Source organism: Heterodontus francisci, chromosome 17 (genome assembly GCF_036365525.1).
Source record: "Heterodontus francisci isolate sHetFra1 chromosome 17, sHetFra1.hap1, whole genome shotgun sequence".
NCBI classification, from domain to species: Eukaryota; Metazoa; Chordata; class Chondrichthyes; order Heterodontiformes; family Heterodontidae; genus Heterodontus; species Heterodontus francisci.
In genome coordinates, this window is record NC_090387.1 from 56,218,898 (window position 1) to 56,243,116 (window position 24,219).

At 42.7% G+C, this 24,219-nt stretch overlaps 1 protein-coding gene across 12 annotated transcripts in view; it reads left to right on the plus strand.

Annotated features, from left to right (window-relative positions):
* fto (FTO alpha-ketoglutarate dependent dioxygenase) overlaps window positions 1-24,219 on the plus strand; it is a 465,612-nt gene that overhangs the window by 129,304 nt on the left and 312,089 nt on the right. For all 12 annotated transcript variants that reach the window (XR_010976712.1, XM_068049470.1, XM_068049465.1 and 9 more), the window contains exon 5: window positions 7,450-7,529. Coding sequence is in view for 11 of the 12 variants with exons in the window: in XM_068049470.1 (XP_067905571.1) it covers window positions 7,450-7,529 (80 nt within the window). In the remaining variant the exon portion in view is untranslated. The remainder of the gene's footprint in view (window positions 1-7,449; window positions 7,530-24,219) is intronic.

Genomic DNA, 24,219 nt, shown 5'->3' on the forward strand with positions numbered 1-24,219 from the left:
AAAACCTTTTATTTGGAGGAAATAAGTGGAGTTGAAGGAGAAGTTGTTCAATGTGAGAACAAGTTCAGTCAGGTGGAGGAGGGTGGTGGATAGGGACTGGTTGGGTCTTTGTTCAAGAAAGAAACGGAGAGACCGCAGACTGTCCTGCTGGGGGATGGAGGTGTGAAGATATTAAATGCCCATAGTGAAGAGGAGATGATTAGGACCAGGAAACTGGAAATTGTTGAAATAACGTAGGACGTCAGAAGAGTCACGAATATAGGTGGACAAGGGGAGAAAGTATATAGTCAAGATAGGAAGAAATAAGTTCAGTGGAACAGGAACAAGCTGAAACAATGGGTCTGCCAGGACAGTCCTGTTTGTGGACTTTGGGAAGGAGGTGGAAGCGAGCAGTCTGGGATTGCGGGACGATGAGGTGGGAAGATGTAGGGGGAAGATCTCCAGAGGTGATGAGGTCAGTGACAGCCATGGAGACAGTGACTTGATGTTTAATGGTGTGGACATGGTCCAGGGCGAGGTAGGAAGAAGTGTCTGAGAGTTAGCGCTCTGCCTCTGCAAGGTAGAGGTCTGTGCGCCAGACAACAACAGCACCACCCTTGTCAGCAGGTTTGATCAAATGTCGGGGCTAGACATGAGGGAACAGCGTGCAGCAGGGAGACAGGTTAGAGTCAGTGAGGGAGCAGTGAAATTAAGATGGTCGATGTCATGCCGACAGTTCTCAATGAAAAGATCAAGAGTGGGTTAGAGGCCAGAGGGAGGGGTCCAGGTGGAGGGAGAATATTGGAGGTGGATGCATGGGTCCGTTGGTTGGGGGTGAGGGCTGCTGGCCAAAGAAGTGAGCCCGGAGGCAAAGGCAATGGAAGAAGAGCCTAACGCCATGCCGAGCGCAGAATTAATTGAGATTGGGTTGTAAAGGCATAAAACTGAGACATTTGCTAAGTACAGATCATTCAACATCAGAGAGGGGAAGGTCAGAGGTTATTGTGAATACACACAAGGAGTGAGATTAGAAGAAGAGATGTGGTCAGAGGGAAGTGAAGGGAAGAAAGATCTGGAGGGGCGTTGGTACCCGTGAGTTGCCGGAGCTTGCTTTCCTTCACACCAGAAAGGAAGATAAAAAGTTTTTCGTTAATGCGTCGGATAAGACAAAGGATGAAGTGAATCAGCAGAGCAGGACAGCTTTGAGATAGGGTGAGTCGGTGCTGCTGGAGAGAGAGGCCAAGTGTGTACACGTGGCAACACATGGCACTGAGTGTGGATCTCAGGATGCAGCAAGAACAGCAGTCCGAGGAGACAGTTACCTGGTTTATTCTCTTCTCCCTTGTTGAATAGAGGTGTGACACTAGCTACCCTCTAGTCTCCTGTACAACTTGCATAGAGAAAGAAAGTTCTTTAAAATTATTTTAAATTTAGTGACCTGAAGAAGCATTCTTGCAATTACAACTAACTGGCACAATAGTTCCAGGTTTAACATTGTCCCTTCAATGTTTCTGCATTTGGGCAATACTTTTGAGACACAATTGTAAATCTTGCATCCCAGTATGATGAACTTGGGACCAATGTTTAGATGCAAAAAATTGTTTTGTGAGGTACTGCCTAACATGTCGATAGATCAGGTCCCAAGTTCAAGCATATTGTTCCTTTAGTTCTTTTGTTAAGATCATCTTATTGTGAAAGAGATGGGAGCTTTGCTATACTTCCATATTAATTGGAGAGGTACCTTGAGACCAAGCGACAAAATTTTCCCATTTATTTGGTGGACTTTACAGGATGCTATTGCTTCTATAAGGGTTTGGACAAGGAGATATTTTTGAAGGACGAGTGCTTTGGAGGTTGGCCGACTGTCAGTCGCAGGTTCTGAGTTATAAGCATTCATAAAGTTGTGCTACAGAGAGTTTCTTTACATGCTCACTTGGAACTTCTCACTTCAACTTTCCTAAGAGCCAGATTGTAAATAAAGGAGCAGTTGTCATCCTAATGAACAGAATTCAAGCTGTAACATTATTTACACTTAGGCCAGCAGCATTAACTCATAGCTGTGGGAATTGCATGAAGGTTCTCTTTGCCATTGCTACCAGACTGTTCATACAGTCCTGCTTGTGCAATGCTTAAACTTTGCACCAACCAAGGGAAACTTCTTGATGGTAGGTCATATTATAAAGGTGAGTGTGTAATCACAATGTTCTTTTCTGATCTCTGATCCTCAGCACTGATGGAGAAGGGCATTGTAATAATGTACCTACCATTAATTGGTTGGTGGACCTTTTGGAGTGGAGTGCCTCAACCATGTGACAGATGAACCCAGAGGACTTAGCCACTCCACTATGCCAATGTCCATGAAACTGAAAAATCAGCAGCTATTACAAAACTGATGCCATAATTCTACAGCTGAAGATCTTTTTAACAGATAATATTGTAGTTGTTTGTTATCTCAACAAGTAAGAAAAATGAGATTCAGTTCAAAGGTGGATTACAGAGGAACTGTGATGCAAAAAACAAAAGCTCTTGCTGATTGTCCTTCCTTTATCAGTGAACCTGAAAATATCGTTTTTATTTATTTGTTCATGGATGGGCATCGCCGGCTAGGCCTGCATTTATTGCCCATCCCTAACTGTCCTTGAGAAGGTGGTGGTGAGCTGTCTTCTTAAATTGCTGCAGTCCATGTAGGGGAGATACACTTACAGTGCTGTTAGGAAGGGAGTTCTAGGATTTTGACCCAGCGACAATGAAGGAACAGCGATATAGTTCCATGTCAGAATGGTGTGTGGCTTGGAAGGGAACTTGCAGGTGGTGGTGTTCCCAAGCATCTGCTGCCCTTGCCCTTCTAGTTGGTAGAGGTCACGGGTTTGGAAGGTGCTGTCTAAGGAGCCTTGGTGCATTGCTGCAGTGCATCTTGTAGATGGTAGACACTGCTGCCACTGTGCGTCGGTGGTGGAGGGAGTGAATGTTTGTAGATGGTGTGCCAATCAAGCGGGCTGCTTTGTCCTGGATCGTGTCGAGCTTCTTGAGTGTTGTTGGAGCTGCATCCCATCCAGGCAAGTGGAGAGTATTCCAACACACTCCTGACTTGTCCCTTGTAGATGGTGGACTGGCTTTGGGGAGTCAGGAGGTGAGTTACTCGCCTCAGAATTCCTAGCTTCTGACCTGCCCTTGTAGCCACGGTATTTATATGGTTACTTCAGTTCAGTTTCTGGTCAATGGTAACACCCAGGATGTTCGTAGTGGGGGATTTAGCAATCGTAATGCCATTGAATGTCAAGGGAAGATGGTTAGATTCTCTCTTGTTGGAGATGGTCATTGCCTGGCACTTGTGTGGCGCGAATGTTACTTGCCACTTATCAGCCCAAGCCTCGATATTGTCCAGGTCTTGCTGCATTTCTACACGGACTGCTTCATTATCTGAGCAGGCGTGAATGGTGCTGAACATTATTCAATCATCAGCGAACATCCCCACTTCTGACCTTATGATGGAGGGAAAGTCATTGATGAAGCAGCTGAAGATGGTTGGGCCGAGGACACTACCCTGAGGAGCTCCTGCAGTGATGTCCTGGAGCTGAGATGATTGACCTCCAACAACCACAACCATCGTCTTTTGCACTAGGTACCACTCCAACCCAGCGGAGAGTTTTCCTCCTGATTCCCATTAACTCCAGTTTTTCTAGGGCTTCTTGATGCCATACGCGGTCAGATGCTGCCATGATGTCAAGGGCAGTCACTCACACCTCACCTCTTGAGTTCAGCTCTTTTGTCCATGTTTAAACCAATGAGATCAGGAGCTGAGTGGCCCTAGCGGAACCCAAACTGATGTCATCGGGGGATATCCACAATTGACCTATTTGCCTCGGGAGCACAAACAGTTGTCCTTATTTGATTAAGGACCACAGAAACTGGTCTGTTTGCATACTGTGGCCATTCTCTTCCTTGGTAAAGAAAATTCTCTCCAAGCCTAACCTATTCTATTCTGATCTACAGAGTCTTAATCCAGACGAGGAGAGCCAGTGGTAAGATGATCCTAAGAGAACCATGCTGGCTTGAATTACTATTCTAATTTTCCAGCTTTCTTGAAGACATGCTTTTTACCCATGCCAGTCAGACTTTAGATTTCAGTGTTGGCCAAAATAAGACAATACCTTGACTGTTCGACAACTTAGGTTAGTATTTCAACCACTGAGTTTACAGGTCATCCAAAACATTTCTGGCTTCCACAAGCCTATTATTTGTAAGCTGTACAATTATAAATTGAAATGTTTATCTAATGCCTGGATCAAGAACTTGATCCTTTATTCAGGCAATGTGATTTAGGTCTTAAGTTACCTCATTGGGGTCTGTATGCTGCCTTGTGCACCTTCTACCTACTGTTGGACAGATTATATCCTTGTTTTCCTGTATTCCTGAAGAGAATTTGGCAAAATAAATCCCCTAACAGATCTGATGCCACTCAGCTTGAGATCTTAATATTATTCTACGTAGACTAATAAAGATTCTTTTTGAACTAAAGCTTCCATAAATTTGAACAACTGTAGTGGAAAATTGCCCTGCTTCTAAATCTGGGATCCGTGAGAAGTATTGGTGAATTTTAAGTCTTTGTAACTGAGTCCTAACCTAGTCTGAGTGTAGGGCAAATGAGTAATCTACCTTTTCAGAGTTTGTCAAAGAAAGAAGCATTTGAGCTCTATTTAAGCTGCAGTCATGCTTTTCAAGTGTATGGTTATGTCAGTGTGTCAATTGCTTATTCTTTGAGAACAGGAAGATAAAAGAGCCGTCTTTAATTCTGATCAGGAGTCTTGTGGGTGGAGGCCAAATGGATGGCAAACCATATAGCCATCCACAGTGTGCTGCCAATTCTTTGTTAGCCTGTTTTGCAATACTGTCATTGACCAATTTCATCCTCATTGAGTTTTCTGTGAGGTCATGAAAGTCTTGGCACCAAAAGGGAAGGAGAAAGAGGGAATATATAAGTCTGAAAGAATCTTATGAATACTGAAGGCGACCATGATAAGGCAGATGAAATTTCTTTGTATTGTCATTTCTTTAGGATGTGGAGTAAATGAGGCTACAGAGGTTTTTTGTTTTGAATAAATTATCAATGTTTGTAATGCCTTATAGTTGGAAACAAACCAACAAGCAAACTTTTAATCTCTCACCTTCTGCTTTACAATTGGTGCCAAGTTGTAAAAGCGCATACGTCCTGGTTATTAAAGCCTGAATCTAATCTGACATCATTGACTTGATGATATAGGTGGAACATACACTTGAGAGGCACATTACAAAGGAAGGATCACTAATTACTCGGGATACCAGACCATCTATTAGCACCTAATATTCAAGAGATATACCATACTGCTAAAGCAAGTACCACTGGCTGAGAGCATCATTGTACATTTTTAAGTTCACTTCTGTAACATGAGAACAAATGATCACCTTACAGCCCTAAATATGAGTCTATTTTTGGTTTAGTTCTGTTTTTGAACCCAAATTTGTTGTTAAGCCACAATGGAAAACATGGACTGACAGAAACAGAAACAACAAAACATGTAGTTTCTGAAATGTTTTCAGCACTAATCAATCATTGAGTATTTGCCAAAAATTGATGAGAAGTGATTTTCATAATGGGGCAGCTCATTGTCAACATGTAGCTATCTATGTGCTATACTAAACTATTTTTTAAAACCTTTCACCAATTTTTCACAGGCATGTGCTTAGTGACGTCAGTGGGCAATGATTCTCTCTTCTGTTGTTTGCTGACATCACTCCTTGAAGACTATATTGTCCTGGGGTCAGTTTCAGGAAATAGTGAAAACTCTATTCAAATCCACGAGAACTCTTCACAGTGAGAAATAGTGAAATGTATTTTCAAACAAACGTCAGCTCTTTAATCAATCACGGTTAATGTTTCAGTTCAAAGAAATAATATATCTACACACATAGACATTTGCTTAGAAGTGTTTAACCTTTATTTAAAAAAACAGGTAATTGGGGAATGTAATTTGAAGAAGCAAAGACTGAACTCTACCAACAATGGAATCTAACTTATAATGTACACAGAATGATAAATTACTAAACCCTCAGAGGTCATTAACTTACTTGTGAAAATCTCTAATTCTCTTATAATCTAAAATATACAGAACCAAAATATTTTTAAATCTGTAGTATTTTTTAATTAGCTGAGAAAATGATAACCTTTAATTTTGTTACACTTGGTCAAGTCCAAAAAAGATTAGTATTATTCCTTAGCAGTTTATACTTCATAAAACCTCACTGTGCAATATGAATTATATATCAAAATTTAAATACAGCAACTTGTATTTTGGCCTCATTTCAAGCAAATGCAACAGGGTATCCCCATAGATGTATTTTTAATTCTTGAGTGGCCACTGAAAGAATGGACCAATTGGAGAAAAAAATGGAAATGGTATCTTTTGCTTTGAAGGGAGAATTTTAAAACACCAGACAATGTTCTATTTGAGCATGGGAGACAGTTGTCTGTTTCTATCGCTGGAAACTGACCGCTCTAAAATCAGATTAAAGAGACATTCACACAATGTTAGTGTGCAGTGATCAGCTTGACGAAAGGTGCCCTGTTTTAGTACTGAATTCTTTATTTGTAGATCTGGCTTTAGCCATCCCTGGAACACATTTAGATTATTTGCAACCCCTGACTCACCCCTGTTTATGGATTCATTGATCTTGTATACCCAGGCTAAATGCAGTAAGAGCCAATTTTTACATCTTGTTCACAGATTGGGAATTGATAGAGGAGACAAAGTGCTGTTGAAGAATGACTCCTCATCACATAAATATGTCATCTTCTCAGTCAGCTCTATGTAAAGTTATGAAATTGATGTAATTAAATTGACTGCTAATATTATAAAAATAACCAGCAAAACTAGAATATTTCAAAACTGAAATGCAATGCCGTAAATGAGTCAGTGAAGGGATTCATAAGAATTGGTTACAGCTGAAAGTGGAAAGAGAAAAGAAAAAAGGAGAAATAAGTACTGTACACGTATATTGTTATGCTTTGTCACTGCATTGAATGCTTCTGAACAGAAAATTGCCCTGTTACAAATCTCTCATTGTAACACAGGATAAAAAATGAACTCAGCAATTTGATGATGATTGATGGAATACCATCATGTATATATAAGCATCATATATAAGCACTGTTTCATTTTATAAATATTTATTTTTAACCATATCCCTCCCAGGTAATTCAGTTGCTTTCAGTATTCACAATGTTTTCTATTGATTTTCTTCATCGCTGATCCTACAGATTTTGATGTATATTTTGTATTTATTTTTATGAATCTTGAAGTATGACTTTCTCTTGCATGATTGGTTTGTCATGTGCACTGCACAGTAACTAATTTTCTATCTTCAAAGATTAAATTTCATGTTTAATATTTTTATGTGGATTAAATATGATTGTGTCTAATAATCTGCTCTTAGATGATCTTAATATGACCCATCAACATTGTGTGCTGTCTGGAATGCAGCCTCGCTTCAGCTCTACCCACAGAGTGGCGGAGGTAAGATTGAATGTTAAAACATTCTTGCTTTATTTTTGCTCTATCACTGAAATTAATTTTTTTGTCCTGGAAGCACAATTGTCATGCTTTACTATATGAATATTAAAATTTCCATCTGCCATCTGAAATTCTAAAGTCTTTTTTCCCCCTCTGAACTCTCATAACCTAATACTCACAAAAACTGAAAATTAAATAAAAGATTATTTTGATACTTTTCTTTGTTTAAGATCAAATCAAAAGATTTCACAGATATTATAAACATTTCACCAACCACATTGCACTGTGAAACTAGATCAACCACAGTTTTTGTTAAATCTCTGTTGACATATCCTACTTCTTTTAAACTATGCAAAGTGAAGGTGGAAAATAGATACACGTATCCCTAATGTATTTATAGTACGGATAAAATAGGATTTTCTTTTTATGTATGGCAATTTGATTTGTGTTACCTAATTATACCATGTGTTGGCTAGAAATAAAGGGTTAGATTTTGACCTTGGGTGGTTTTTGAGTTGGGCAGTGGGCTGGGTGATTGAAGTGCCCGAACAATGGCATAAGTCTGAAGCCCGCGCCATTTTGATAGTCAGGTTGTATAAAAATTTTAATTGACAGGCTGCCCATGCATTTCCAGCAGTGGTGGGTAGACAACTCAATTGGAGAACATGATTTCCAATAGGCCTGACACTTACTTAAAGCATGTTTGCATCTCTTAAATCGAGGTGAGCTTTTTATGAACTGAAAGTTCTTGTTGAATTTGAGCTACAAAACATCTGAGGCAAGAGCACCATGATTTAGTGGCTCCATGGTGGACAGCCTTCTTGAGTGGGTGAGGACATGCAGATAGGTCCTTTTCCGCACTAATGGCAGGCACGTACTCAGGTAGACTTTGCAGCAGGCCTCCAGAGAATTAGCTGAAAATAGCAATGCTCGGAGCATCACATCCAGGACATGGATGCAGTGCTTTAAGTTTATGATCTGACCCAGACAGCAAGGCTGAGTATAATCTCTTCTTGTCTCTATGTCTCTGCATTAAATTTTGCCACAGCACCTCCTCAACCCCTCAGCACTCCACTTACTTCTCTTCCCCGCTCCACATGCTTCACCTTCAAACATAACAGCACTGAACCATCTACTCCTCTCCATCTAATCACACACTCACCTGCTGCTAATTTTATCTGGTAATAACTGGAAAACATTTCACTCTTCCACTATCTGTCTTCACATCACATTGGAGCCACTTTCCTGCACTTGACCATCATGCTCACAACTTACTGCTTCTCCCTTTTAGCAAGTTGCCCCACACATCTGACAACTCGTTACGAGTACTACACGCTAACTCACTCCTACTCTTTTGCAAGACAACACCAAGAATAATACCAGACAGCAGGTGGGTGGAACGGGTGGCGGGGTGGGCATTGATGATAGCAAGGCTGGAGGCCACGCTCAGGAGGATGCTATCACTCTTTCCTTTTCTCCAAACAATGACACATACAGAAAACATGGCAAGCTGGTGCTGCATTGTACTGACAATCAACTACTTTCTCACCTTTCCATGCCATACTACCTTTGTCTTCCTACCCTTTTCTCTAAGTCCATTCTAGGTCTCCTCTAGGGATGGCCCTAGTCATTCTAGGGTCTACCTACTCCTGTTCTCATGTTCATAAAAAGACTTGTATGTTATGTTCCAGAAAGTCAGTTGATGAAGGATGATATTGGAGCTAATCATTACTCCGTCTTAAATTTATTTATGGGGTGAAAAATTACACAGGTATATCTCCCAACTCAACCATCCACAGTTTCAGTGGCCAGAATTTTACCCTCCGCCAGAAGCGGGCTGGGGGTGCCATTCTTGTAGCCTCCACTCCCCCGCCACTATTTTACCAGCAGTGGAGTGTTAAACACCAGAAAGCTTGTTATGGAAGGATACTGCTGGAGCCTATCTTTACTCAGTTTCACATTTATTGTGCAGAGTAAAAGGATTACAAACATGTAGCTCTCACTCAAAACCCTCCCCCAGTCTAAGTGCTCAACTAAGACCCCAATTAACACCCTACATCTGCATAACATCAAACCGCTGATACACGATTAACTTTTCTAATACAACTTGGATTGATCTGCTCAAACATTTCAAAATAAATCAAAATAAATTCCATATTGGGTACAAAGTATTACATTGTGAGACACCCCTCCTCTAGAACCCCTAACAATTTCTTTGTACCAGCATTTCTTTTTGTGAAACAATCGGATAGTTAATGACTTGCATCTACTTATTTAAGTTTGGAGATTTCCTTTCTCTCCAGCATTTGTTTCAATCCAGCAAGGTCTTTTCTCACAAACACTTTTTGTAGAGTGTACCTTGTTCCACAAAGAAATATTATCCACATAATGTTTAATGGGTATCCTATCTTCAGTATGTCTCTTGTTCAGAATTTCACCTAAAATACTTGACAAATAGAACCCCATATCCACTGCCTCTACAAGACCCAGTGTTTCTGCAGCTAAAGTGCTTTTCACAACCTGTTTTATTTTCTTAGCCTCCCAAGCTGAAGGACAACATTTCCCATTTTCACCCATCAGAAATATTATGAAACCAGCTGTACTTGAATACCCATCAGCAAGATTAGCATGTGAAGCATCACTAAAAATTATTAGATCCATTTTCTTTGGGTCACCTAAAGATGGGAACTTCAGTACACATTTCTCCAGATTCAGTTTTTTCAATGTTTTAAGAGCAAATGAAACATTCTCAACTGTTAAATGTTTCATCATCATGCTTAACTCCAGCACCTCAAAACTAGCATCAGGCCTAGTTTGAGTGCACAACCAATTTAATTGACCAATCAAGCTTTGCAATTGCTCAGTCTCTGCTTTATATAGACCATCATCTTTCTGTGATAACCTAACACGATTAACCGGGATGGGAATTACACTCTCCAAATAGGATTATTGATTCAAACTTATTCCAGACTTAGTCTGCTTTATATCTAAACCAATATATTTAAAAGCCCCACAAGCCTGACTCCCAATCTTAAATACTGCCCTAATCTTATTAATAACATATTTCTCAAAATCAACAGTACCACCCCATAAGAAATCATCAACATGCAGATGCCTGAAAGTTTCCCTCTATGATACCAATAAAACATTGCAGGATCTGTTTTACTTGAACACAACCAATATTCAACGAAACAGATCTCACTGAGAAATATCACACCCTGGAAGCATCATTAAGGCCATAGATGCATTTGTTCAGTTCCATAATTTTCCTTCTGCATCTGTTGCCTGATTAGGTTTCAGATACACTTCTCTCTGAAACGTATCTCCTTGCCGAAATGTGGCTTTTATGTCAATGGATCTACACTCCTGTGAATATGTGGCTTAAAGAGCTAAACAGATTTTCAAGATTACTTTTCCAGCTGTGGGAGAGTCCAGTCTAACATCAGTATCACCCAGTAACTCTTCAAAACCCCCCGCAACTAGCCTCGCTTTAGCCTCATAAGTTCCATTGGGAAGGACTTTTTCAGTACAAATCCATCTGTGTGACAAGGCTAGCTGTCCCCTGTCTGGTACATCGGAATAAACTCCAAACTCTCTCCAACTCTCTAATTCCTTATGTTTTGCTTCTCTGATTAGTTTATCCTCAGGTTTATTGGCAGCCATTAAAACTTCACAGTCATGAGGACTTCTGCTTCTAGTTCTATTCCGAGACTGCTCTCTAGCCTTCATTTCATTGTGGAATCTGTTCAAACAATGGCCTCTATTAGCACTTTGATGTCTTTCGGGACTACTGCTAGAAGATCTCCCTCGTACGCTATCGGAGGCTCTTTCTCCAGTATGTGATGGCTTCCTAACACAAGAGTCACTTCCAGACCCACTATTAGAACTTGCACTGTGCTTTCTTACCCTCCACTCTTTTACCCCATTGTACCAGTCCATGGACCTTGGTTACTGGCCTTCATCTTGAACATTTAAACAATATTTGAACTTGCCTGTAGATTTTTCTGCACATCCCAGAATTGTTGCGCCCCTCCATCTATTAAATCCCTCTAGAATATATGTCACCCGAGTATCTACTCAGGGCAATTGGCCTTTGGATGCGATAACTCTTTCCTGAGCATCATGATCTGTTACATTACTATCCAACCCTTGATCTATCTCATTCTGTTACTCAGGACCTTCATCACAAAACACATGAGTATTTGCGGTACAAGGTGCATCGTTTTCCTCTATCAACTACTCAGATTCTGAGATTTTGTAATCAACCCCGATCATTCACGAGGAATGAACCTTAACAGTTTGATTTCCATGCTTGCTGACTACTGTCTCACTATCATGACGGATTACCTTACCAGGGCCCTCCATTCTCTATGACCCTCTCATTTATAATACACCAAATCTCTTGAACTAAATTCCACCTCAGATGGCCTTCTGCGATGCCTCAGAGCTCTGCGAATTTTCTCAGAAACCTCAGCCTTGATGAAAGCCCATCTCCCTGCATGTAAAGCATTCAAATGTGTAGAAAAAATGGAACTCATTGTAGTACCTTCTACAGCAGGAGGACTGTCGCACAGTACAGAAGGCAATTTGGGATTCCGCCTAAATTGATAGGGACTATATCCTCCAACCATCTGAAGCGAATTCTTTGCATGAACCATCCATGCCAGGGCAGTTGTCAACTTACAGTTTGGCTGGTTAGCTAAGGTTCTATGCAACATTTCATCAACCACTGCGTGATTCCTCTCTCAAAGCCCATTGCTGAAAGGACTTTCAGCTACAGTATTCATAGCCATAATGTTCATGTTTTCACACATGTCTCTGAACTCATCATTTGCAAATTCCCCTCCATTATCAGTCAGAAACTTAGCTAGTGCCCCAAGTCCAGTCCCTATCTATTTCTCCATCATTTTGTCTATAATCACCCTTTTGTCCTTGCTATTTACTATTGTAGAAAGACTAAATCTAGTTGCTAGGTCCATAAAATGTAGAATGAAAATATTCTTGTCTTTGCCCCATACCTTAAAATCCATGACAACTGCCTTGTTAAAGCCACTTGCCAATGGAAGGCAGACTACAGGACGTGGTGGTGTCCTCCGATACTTTTTACCGATTTCACTCTTTTCACTAATCTCTTCTATTATCCTCGTATACTCTTCATAAATCACACCTGCATCCTTTTGCAGGGCTTTTTTTTATCTCTGACAAGAAGGTTGAGCAAATTGTGTAACTTTAAGGCAATTTGCCTGTTCTCGTTCTGATTCTTAATACCTGATGTCATTAATACTCTAACACTCTGACTAGAAACATCAGGTTTGATAAGGGTATACAATAATGCCCTGACTGGGTAAACTGCAAATTCACTGATTACCCAAAAACAATTGCCCCTTATCAAGCTCCATATCAAGTTTCATTTGTGCCATTTTCATTGAAGGCTTACTCAACAATAAAGGTATCTCACTGGAGACTAAATCAGTACTGATAAAGTGGCTTACTCCAGCTGTTTTACATGGAATTACTACTCTCTTCAGTGACTTCATGTGATGTCATCACCAAATCTAAAGCTGGTAGTATTTGTATACTCCTTAACCTTGTAATGATCCTCACTACTGAGTGAATCCAGATAACACTGTAACCAATCAGTTCCACAAACTGTTGATGTGCAAGCATTATCTAATACAGCACAGTTGAACGAATCTGCAACTAACACATTCATTACAGGACTAAAACTCCTTTTGACTAGTAAAGTTCATTCAGATTCATCAGTATCTTCCTCTACTGTCTCAGAATGCTCTGTGTCGTGTTTTATTTCAAGGACTCTGCCCCTCCGCTTAGGGCAGTTCATTGGATAATGATAGTTTGAGTCACATCTGAAGTACCTATTAACTGTTCCTTGGGCTTTCCTGGGATTCATTCGCCTATGATTGCCGTTCCAATTCTGTCTTCCACTCTAATAGTGAGACCGGCTAAAGGTGCTTTCATCCTCATTCCTTCTGTCTTTAACTCTTCCATGGTACTAATGCCTGCTTCCAATGTCTGGTTATTTCGAAATCTAGTAAACATTGAGTCCTCCATTCTTTGTGTCATCGCAGAATGCCCTGCTTGTTCTACCAGGGCTGCAGGAAATGACTGTTTCCCCAGGAATTTCTTTAAAGCAGCAGATATTTGATCCAACAGGGAGTCTTTGTCCTAGAACCGAACCGCAGTTAGAACCAGGAGCCTTTCCTCAATCTTCTATACAGTCTGTTAAAGTCCATGATATATTCCTCCATTGAATAACCATCTGTTCTCCGAACATAGGAACAGGAGTAGATCATTCAGCCCATCGAGCTTGCCCCGCCATTCAATATGATCATGGCTGATCATCCACTTCGATGCCTTTTTCCCATGCTATCCCCATATCGCCTTATGTTATTTGTATTTAGAAATCTGTCAATCTCTGCTTTAAACATACTGAATGGCTGAGCTTCCACAGCCCTCTGGGGTAGAGAATTCCAAAGATTCACAACCCTCTGAGTAAAGAAATTTCTTCTCATCTCTGTCCTAAGTGGCTTCCCCCTTATTTTGAAATTGTGTCTCCTGGTTCTAGACTCCCCAACCAGGGAAAACATCTTAGCTGCATCTACCCTGTCTATCTTTTAGTATTTTATAGATTACAATGAGATCTCCTCTCATTCTTCGAAACTCTAGAGAATACAGGCCCAGTTTCCCCAATCTCTCTTCATAGGACTGTCCCGCCATCCCGGGAACAAGTCTGGTGAATCTACGTTGCAATCCCTCCATGGCAATAATATCCTTCCTAAGGTAAGGGGACCAAAACTGCACACAGTACTCCAAGTGCGGTCTAACCAAGGTTCTACACAATTGAAGCAAGACCTCGCTACTCCTGTACTCAAGTCCTCTTGTAAGAAAGGCTAACATAACATTAGCCTTCCTAATTGCGTGCTGCAGCTGCATGTTAGCTTTCAGTGACTTATTGACAAGGACACCCACGTCCCTTTGTACATCAAATCTATCAAAGTCTGACCATGCATCATACCCATTCAATAGGTCTTCTTGTAAATTTTAATTCTGACAGAACTAACCCTTCATCAGTATCCAACTGACGAGCATTAAATTCAGAAAACACTTTACTTCTGATTTTACTTTTGTTAGGAAGTGACAACACGAAGGCCATATCTTGTTTCCAATTTGGTAGAGATGTAACCCATGTCCACATATCCACTTAATTCTTCCACTGGTCATGTGGTTCAGACTCCAAGAACATCGGAGGTTAATCCTACCCTGGTAATTTACACTTGCTTTCTGCCATATTTTCCACAACATCCCTTGAGATTATAGTTTTCTGTCAAAAAACAAATTCCTAATTTCCAACCTTCAGCATTCAGCAACCATCCTCTGCTACGTTAAACTCCAGAAAGATTGTTATGGAAGGATAATGCTGGAGTCTATCTTTACTCAGTTTCACATTTATTGTGCAGAGTAAAATGATTACAAACATGTAGCTCCTTACTCAAAACCCTCCCCCAGTCTCAGTGGGTGTCTTCTTATAAGTGCTCAACTAGGATCCCAATTAACACCCTTCACCTGCATATAATCAAACCATTGATACACAATTAACAGATGAACATGGGGGAGGTGGCAAATGGCCCACCCACCCCAGGCTAATTGAGGCCCTTAAGCGGTCAATTAATTGCTACTTAAGGTCCTCTTTTCCCCCCCCCGCCGCTTGTGTACTACCAGCAGCAGACGGGTACTTTGGCACCTGAGGAGGCCGTTCAGTAAAACCTGGTTGTGTCCTTGTGGGCTTGGGGGGGCCCTCCAATCAGGTACCCTGTGCCCCACAGAGGGCCCCCCCCCAGCAGCACAGGCCACTCCCTCTAAAACGACATCCTCTGCCCTACATTCTAACCTCCACCTCCCTTGCCGGGGACCAGCCAATTGTCCCCTGCAAGGCCTGAGCTCCACTTACCTTCCTGAAGGGCGACATCCATCATCCTCATTTTGCTGGGTGCAGTCCCAGAAGTGGCCACTGCTCCCATGGTGCTGCTGGGACTGAAGAGTTGCCAGCCCTCTGATTGGCCAGCAGCTCTTGGAGGCAGGACTTCCTGCCTCAGAGGGGCGGAAGTTCCGACCGAGGCCAATTAAGGGCCTGGGCCATGCGAAATTGCTGCGTGGCTTCCAGGTCCAGCAGAAGTGGGCTCGCCCCTGACATTTTTGCTGGTGGGTGGGGCCACTGCTGCAAGGTAAAATTCTGGTCAGTGTCTCTTTATATGTGCTCAAGTCAAACCCTAACTAACACCCTCCACCTGCATATAATTAAACACAGTTGATATACAATTAACATTGCAGCTGGTCAGCCCTCTTTTTTTTTATTCGTTTATGGGATGGAGGCATCGCTGACTAGGCCAGCATTAATTGCCCATCCCTAATTGCCCTTGAGAAGGTGGTGATGAGTTGTCTTCTTGAAGCACTGCAGTCCTTGTGGTGTAGGTACACCCACTGTGCTGTTAGGAAGGGAGTTCCAGGATTTTGACCCAGCGACAGTGAAAGAACAGCTTTATAGACAACGTATGTCAGTCAAGAGCGACGTCTCAATTCATCCCATCTTCGCTGCCTCCGGAGAATCCTTGGCATCAGGTGGCAGGACCGTATCTCCAACACAGAAGTCCTTGAGGCAGCCAACATCCCCAGCTTATACACACTACTGAGTCAGCGGCACTTGAGATGGCTTGGCCATGTGAGCCGCATGGAAGATGGCAGAATCCCCAAAGACACATTGTACAGCGAGCTCGTCACTGGTATCAGACCCACCGGCCATTCATGTCTCCGCTTTAAAGACGTCTGCAAACGCGACATGAAGTCCTGTGACATTGATCACAAGTCGTGGGAGTCAGTTGTCAGCGATCGCCAGAGCTGGCGGGCAGCCATAAAGGCGGGGCTAAAGTGTGGCGAGTCGAAGAGACTTAGTAGTTGGCAGGAAAAAAGACAGAAGCGCAAGGGCAGAGCCAACTGTGTAACAGCCCCGACAAACAATTTTTTCTGCAGCACCTGTGGAAGAGTCTGTCACTCTAGAATTGGCCTTTACAGCCACTCCAGGCGCTGCTCCACAAACCACTGACCACCTCCAGGTGCTTACCCATTGTCTCTCGAGACAAGGAGGCCAAAGAGAGATAGTTCCAAGTGGTGTGTGGCTTGGAGGGGAACTTGCAGATGGTGGTGTTCCCATGCATCTGCTGTCCTTGTCCTTCTAGGTAGTAGAGGTCGTGGGTTTGGAAGGTGCTTTCAAAGGAGCCTTGGTGAGTTGCTGCAGTGCATCTTGTACACACTGCTGCCACTGTGCATCGATGGTGAAGGGAGTGAATGTTGAAGGTGCCAATCAAGCGGGCTGCTTTGCCCTGTATGGTGTCGAGCTTCTTGAGTGTTATTGGAGCTGCACGCATTCAGGCAAGTGGAGAGTATTCCGTCACACTCCTGGCTTGTGCCTTGTAGATGGTGGACAGACTTTGGGGAGTCAGGAGGTGAGTTACTCGCCACAGAATTCCAAGCCTCTGACTTGCTGTTGTAGCCACTGTATTTATGTGGCTTGTCCAGTTCAGTTTCTGGTCAATGGTAAACCCAGGATGTTGATAGTGGGGGATTCAGTGATCGTAATACCATTGAACATCAAGGGGAGATGGTTAGATTCTCTTTCGTTTGAAATGGTCGTTGCCTGGCACTTATGTGGTGCAAATGTTACTTGCCACTTAATCAGCCTAAGCCTGGATGTTGTCCAGGTCTTGCTGCATCTGGATACAGGCTGCTTCAGTATCTGAGGAGTCGCGAATGGTGCTGAACATTGTGCAATCATCAGCGAACATCACCACTTCTGACCTTATAATTGAAGGAATGTCATTGATGAAGCAGCTGAAGGTGGTTGGGCCTAGGACAATCCCCTGACGAACTCCTGCAGTGATGTCCTGAGACTGAGATGATTCACCTCCAACAAACACAACCATCTTCCTTTGTGCTAGGTATGACTCCAACCAGCGGAGAGTTTTCTCCCAATTCTGATTGAATCCAGTTTTGCTAGCGTTCCTTGTTGCCATACACTGTTAGATGCTGCCTTGATGTCAACGGCAGTCACTCTCACCTCATCTCTTGAGTTCAGCTCTTTTGTCCATATTTGGTCAAAGGCTGTAATGAGGTCAGGAGCTGTGGCCCTGGCGGCACCCAAACTGAGCTTCAGTGAGGTTATTGCTATCTTGAAAATTTTCACACATCCAACTCAATTTCAGAACAGTGGGAACAAATAAAATCAGCTGTACTAGACTTCTGTGTCCAGCCCATTAGGTCTGAGCATCGTCGTCACCAGGAGTGTTCGATGAAAATGATGCGGAAATATGCGACCTCCTGGAACAAAAACGAGCAGTCTTCATCGCCTGACAGAACAACCCAAGGTCTCAAGTCAAGTGGGCAGCATTCTAACAGCTCAAGGCTGCCACTCAAAGACAAATCCGAAAGATAAAGGACAAGTGATGGGAAGAGAAAGCCCGAGAGATCCAACAATATGCCGACCATCATGACGTGCCTTCTGTAGACCAAGATCAAATGGACAAATCCCGTTCACTCACAGAATGGTGTCTCTCTTCTTAAGGATGACAATGCCATCTGTCAACGCTGGAAAGAGCATCTTCAACAACTCCTCAACCCTGAATCCACAATGGCAGCTGATACTCTTCAGGCTATCCCCCAGTACCCTGTGGTAGAATCCATGGATGAACCACGATTGATGGGAGAGCTGTGCAACAAGCAATCAAACGGATGAAAAACAACAAAGCATGTGGCCCCGATGGTATTCCAGATGAAGTCTTCAAAGCTGGTGGGCTTTTGGTCACTTGAAGACTCCATGTACTTATCCTATGAATTTGGGAGGAAAAAGAACACCCCTGCCCGCACCCCCTCCCCCCCCCCCCCCCCCCAACTGACTTTGGGAATGCGACAATTGTAACTGTCTTTAAGAAGGGGAAAAACTCATGCTTAGGGAACCATCGAGGTATTTCCCTCTCATCCATAGCAGGTAAAATTCTGACACGCATTCTCCTGCATTGCCTACTTCCTGTGACTGAGGAAATCCTCCCAGAGATATAATGTGGCTTTAGACCTTCCAGAGGAACCTCCGAGATGGTCTTTGTTGCCCGAAAAATCCAGGAAAAATGTTCAGAACGACACCAGGAACTCTTCATTGCATTCAATGACCTGACCAAAGCATTTAACTCAGTAAATCGCAAGGCTGTGTGGATTGTGCTCCAACGATTTGGATGTCCAAGAAACTTTATCACAAATCTGCAATTGCTCCATGATGATATGACTGCAACTGTCTTGAGTGGGAGATCTGAAACTGACACCTTCAAAATCTGAACCAGGGTCATGCAAGGCTGTGTGATAGCTCCAATGCTATCTACAATCTATCTGACAGTGGCTATTCACCTCATGAAAGATCAGCTGCCTTCTGATGTGAGTATTAAATACCGCCTGGGTGGAAAATTCTTTAGCCTCAGTCACCTCCATGCCAAAACTAAACTGACCACCATAGACATACATGATCTACAATTTACGGACGACTGCAATGTTGTTACCTGCTCTGCACCAGAATTACAAGCCATTCTCGATCCCTTCAATTCTGCATGTAAGAGACACGGCCTGTCCTTGAATGTTGCCAAAACAAAACTCGTATCAACCCACATCTGCTCAGCCAAATATTCCACCTCCCATGTATGTTGAAGGAGAGACTTTGGAGTATGCTGAGCACTTGCCATACTTTTGCAGCCTCCTCTCTCAAAAGGCCACCATTAACGAGGAGAATCAACACCGGATCAGCTGCGCCAGCTCAGCGTTCTGTAAACTACAGCAGCGAGTATTTGACAACAAAGACCTCTGCAAGTCAACAAAAGTCCTAGTGTACAGAGAAGTTGTTGTCACCACACTCCTGTACTGCAGTGAGATCTGGACTGTATTTCAGCGACACATAAGAGCACTAGAGAAAGTCGATCAGCAATGCCTCCACCGCATCCTTGGATTCAGTGGGAGGACCATCAAACAAGCACTAATGTCCTTCTTGAAGCCAGCTCCACAAGCATTTGGGCAAAACTCCTGCAAAAGCAACTTCGATGGACTGGACGCTTTGTCCGGATGGCCGAAAACCATCTCCTCCACCAGATCCTGCTTTTTCAACTCTCACAATGCCAGCGTTCCAGGGGAGGACAAAGAAAATGCTTCAAAGACACTCTGAAGCTCTCTTTGAAACGCAGTAGCATTGACATTGATGACTGGGAGGAGCTTGCAACCAATCATTCAAAATGGCGACAACTTGTCCATCAAGCTGCATCATGCTTTGAGTCCAAAAGCCTTGATGAGGCAAAGCGGCGGCAGAGAAGGAAAGAAAAGGAAGCAAATCGTGCACTCCGGATCCTACTACCTTGTGGGACATCCTGCCCCATATGTCCAAAGATCTGAGGGTCGAGAATCGGCCTGTTCAGTCATCTGAAGACCCATGGCAGAAACTAGTGAACTTGAGTAGACATCATCCTCAAATCGAGGAACAGCCGCGACGCTGAACAAGTGCCGCTTGATAGTACTTACATACTTGACCTCGTCCTCACCAGTCTACCTGTCACAGATGCATCTGTCCATGACAGTATTGACCACTGCACAGTCCTTGTGGAGACGATGACCTGTCAATCACTTTGCTGATGATTGAGAGTAGACTGATAGTGCGGGAATTGGCCAGGTTGGATTTTTCCTGCTTTTTTTGTACAGGACAATACCACATTGCTGGGTTGATACCAGTGTTGGAGCTGTACCGGAACATACTGACTAAGGGCACAGCTAGTTCTGGAGCACAAGTCTTCAGTATTATTGCCGGAATGTTGTCACGGCCCAAAGCTTTTGCAGTATCCAGTGCCTTCAGCCATTTCTTGATATCACGTGGAGTGGATTGGATTAGCTGAAGACTGGCCTCTGTGATGCTGGGGACCTCAGGAAGAGGCCAAGATGGATCATCCACTCGGCACCTCTGGCTCAAGATGGATGCAAATGCTTCAGCCTTGTCTTTTGCACTGATGTGCTGGGCTCCCCCATCATTGAGGATGGGAATATTTGTGGAGCCTTCTCCTCCTGTTAGTTGTTTAATTGTCCACCACTGTTCAAGACTGGCTGTGGCAGGACTGCAAAGCTTAGATCTGATCCCATGGTTATGGGATTGCTTAGCCCTATCACATGCTGCTTCTGCTGTTGGCATGCAAGTAGTCCTGTGTTGTAGCTTCACCAGGCTGACACCTCATTTTGAGGTATGCCTGTTGCTGCTCCTGGCATGCCCTCCTGCACTCTTTATTGAACCAGGGTTGGTCCCCTGGCTTGATGGTACTGGTAGAGTGGGGGATATGCTGGGCCATGAGGTTACAGATTGTGGTTGAGTACAATTCTGCTGCTGCTGATGGCCACAGTGCCTCATGGATGCCCAGTTTTGCATTGCTAGATCTGTTCAATATCTATCCCATTTAGCACGGTACTCGTGCCACACAACACAATGGTGGGTATTCTCAATGTGAAGACAGGGCGTCGTCTCCACAAGGACTGTGCGGTAGTCAATACTGTTATGGACAGATGCATCTGCGACAGGTAGATTGGTGAGGACGAGGTCAATTATGTTTTTTCCTCTTGGTTCCCTCTTCACCTGCCGCAGACCCAGTCTAGCTGCTATATCCTTTAGGACTCGGTTTGCTTTGCTACCGAGCCACTCTTGGTGATGGGCATTGAAGTCCCCCACCCAGAGTACATTCTGTGCCCTTGCTACCCTCAGTGCTTCTTCCAATTGGTGTTCAACATGGAGAAGCATTGATACATCAGCCGAGGAGGGGTGGTAGGTGGTAATCAGCAGGAGGTTTCCTTGCCCATGTTTGACCTGATGCCATGAGACTTCATGGGGTCCGGAGTCAATGTTGAGGACTCCTGGGGCAACTCCCTCCCAACTGTATACGAACATATGAATTAGGAGCAGGAGTAGGCCACTCGGCTCTACTGTTCAATAAGATCATGGTTGATCTGATTGTAACCTCGACTCCACGTTCCCCCCCTACCCCCGATAACCTTTCACCCCCTTCTTAACAAGAATCTATCTACCTCTGCTATAAAAATATTTAGAAACTCTGCTTCCACTGCCTTTTGAGGAAGAGAGTTCCAAAGACTCACGACCCTCTGAGAGAAAATATTTCTCCTCATCTCTGTCTTAAATGGGCAACCCATTACTTTTTAAACAGTGACCCCTAGTTCTAGATTCTTCCACAAGGGGAAACATTCTTTCCACATCCACTCTGTTAAGATTCCTGAATATCTTATATGTTTCAGTCAAGTCGTCTCTTACTCTCCTAAACTCCAGCAGATACAAGCCTAGCCTATCCAACCATTCCTCATAAGACAACCCTCCCATTCTAGGTATTAGTCTAGTAAACCATCTTTGAACTGCTTCCAACACATTTACACCCTCCTTAAATAAGGAGACCAATACTATACATAATACTTCAGATGTGGTCTCACCAGTGCCCTGTATAACTGAAGCATAACCTCCCTACTTTTCTATTCAATTCCCCTTGCAATAAACAATAACATTCTATTAGCTTTCCTAGTTACTTGCTGAACCTGCCTACTAACCTTTGGCAATTCATGCACTAGGAAACCCAGATCCCTCTGCATCTCAGAGCTCTGCAATCTCTCAACATTTAGACAATATTTTTCTTTTTTATTCTTCCTGCCAAAATGGATAATTTCACATTTTCCCACATTATACTCCAAATGCTAGATCATTGCTCACTCACTTGACCTATCTATATCCCTTTGTAGCCTACTTATGTCCTCCTCACAACTTACTTTCCTACCTATCTTTGTGTCATCAGCAGATTTTGCAACCGTACCTTCATCCAAGTCATTTATATAAATTGTAAAAAGTTGAGGCTCCAGCACTGATCCCTGTGGCACACCACTTGTTACATCTTGCCAACCAGAAAATGACCCATTTATGCCAACTCTCTGTTTCCTGTTAGCTAGACAATCTTCTATACATGCCAAAATGTTATCCCCTACACCATGAGCTTTTATTTTCCACAATAACCTTTGATGTGGCACCTTATCAAATGCCTTCTGGAAATCTAAGTACAGTACATCTACTGGTTCCTCTTTATCCACAGCACATGTTACTTCTTCAGAGAACTGCAGTTAATTGGTTAAACATAATTTCCCTTTCACAAAACCATGTTGACTCTGCCTGAGTACTTTGAATTTTTCTAAGTGCCCTGCTATACCATCTTTAATAATAGCTTCTAACATTTTTCCTAAGACAGATATTACGCTAACTGGCCTGTAGTTTCCTGCTTTCTGTCTCCCTCCCTTTTTGAATAAAGGAGTTACAGTCACTGTTTTCCAATCTAATGGAACCTTCTCTGAATCTAGGGAATTTTGGAAAATTAAAACCAACGCACCAACTATCTCACTAGACACTTCTTTTAACACCCTAGGATGAAGTTCATCAGGACCCGGGGACTTGTCAGCCTGCAGCTCCAACAATTTTCTCAATACCACTTCCCTGGTGATTGTAATTTTCTTGAGTTCCTCCCTCCCTGCCATTTCCTGATTTGCAGCTATTTCTGGGATGTTACTTGTATACTCTATAGTGAAGACCATTGCAAAATACCTGTTCAATTCATCTGCCATCTCCTTACTTTCCCTTATTAATATCCCAGACTCACTTTCTATCGGACCAACGTTCACTTTATTAACTCTTTTCTTTTTAAAATATCTATAGAAACTCTTACTATCTGTTTTTATATTTCTAGCTAGCTTTCTCTCATACTCTAATTTTTCCCTCCTTATCAATGCTTTCGTCATTCTTTGCTGTTCTTTATATTCTGTCCAGTCTCCTGACCTGCCACCCATCTTTGCACAATTATATGCTTTTTCTTTGAGTTTGATACTATGTTTAACTTTTGTAGTTAATCACGAATAGTGGGTCCTCCCCTTAGAAACTTTCTTTCTCGTTGGAATGTATCTATTCTGTGTATTCTGAAATATCCCCTTAAATGTCTGCCACTGCATCTCTATTGACTTATTCCTTAACCTAATTTGCCAGTTCACTTTAGCTACCTCTGCTTTCATGTTCTCATAATTGCCTTTATTTAAGTTTAAAATGCTAGTCTTGGAGCCATTCTTCTCTCCCTCAAACTGAATGAAAAATTCAATCATATTACGATCACCACTACCAAGGGGAGCCTTCACCATGAGCTCATCAATTAATCCTATCTTGTTGCACAATACTAGGTCTAGTATAACCTGCTCTCTGGTTGGCTCCAGGACATGCTATTCTAAGAAACTATCTGGAAAACATTCTATGAAGTCCTCATCTAGGCTACCTTTGCCCAAATGATTTTTTCAGTCTATATGTAGATTAAAATCCCCCATAATTATCGCTGTACTTTTCTGACAAGCTCCCATTGTTTCTTCCTTTATACTCTGTCCTATGTGTAATTACTGTTAGGGGCCTGTGCACCACACCCAGGAGTGACTTCTTGCCTTTGTGATTTCTCATCTCTACCCAAACCGCTTCTAGATCCTGGATTACTGAACTTAGCTCATCCCTCTCTAATGTGCTAATACCACCATTAATTAA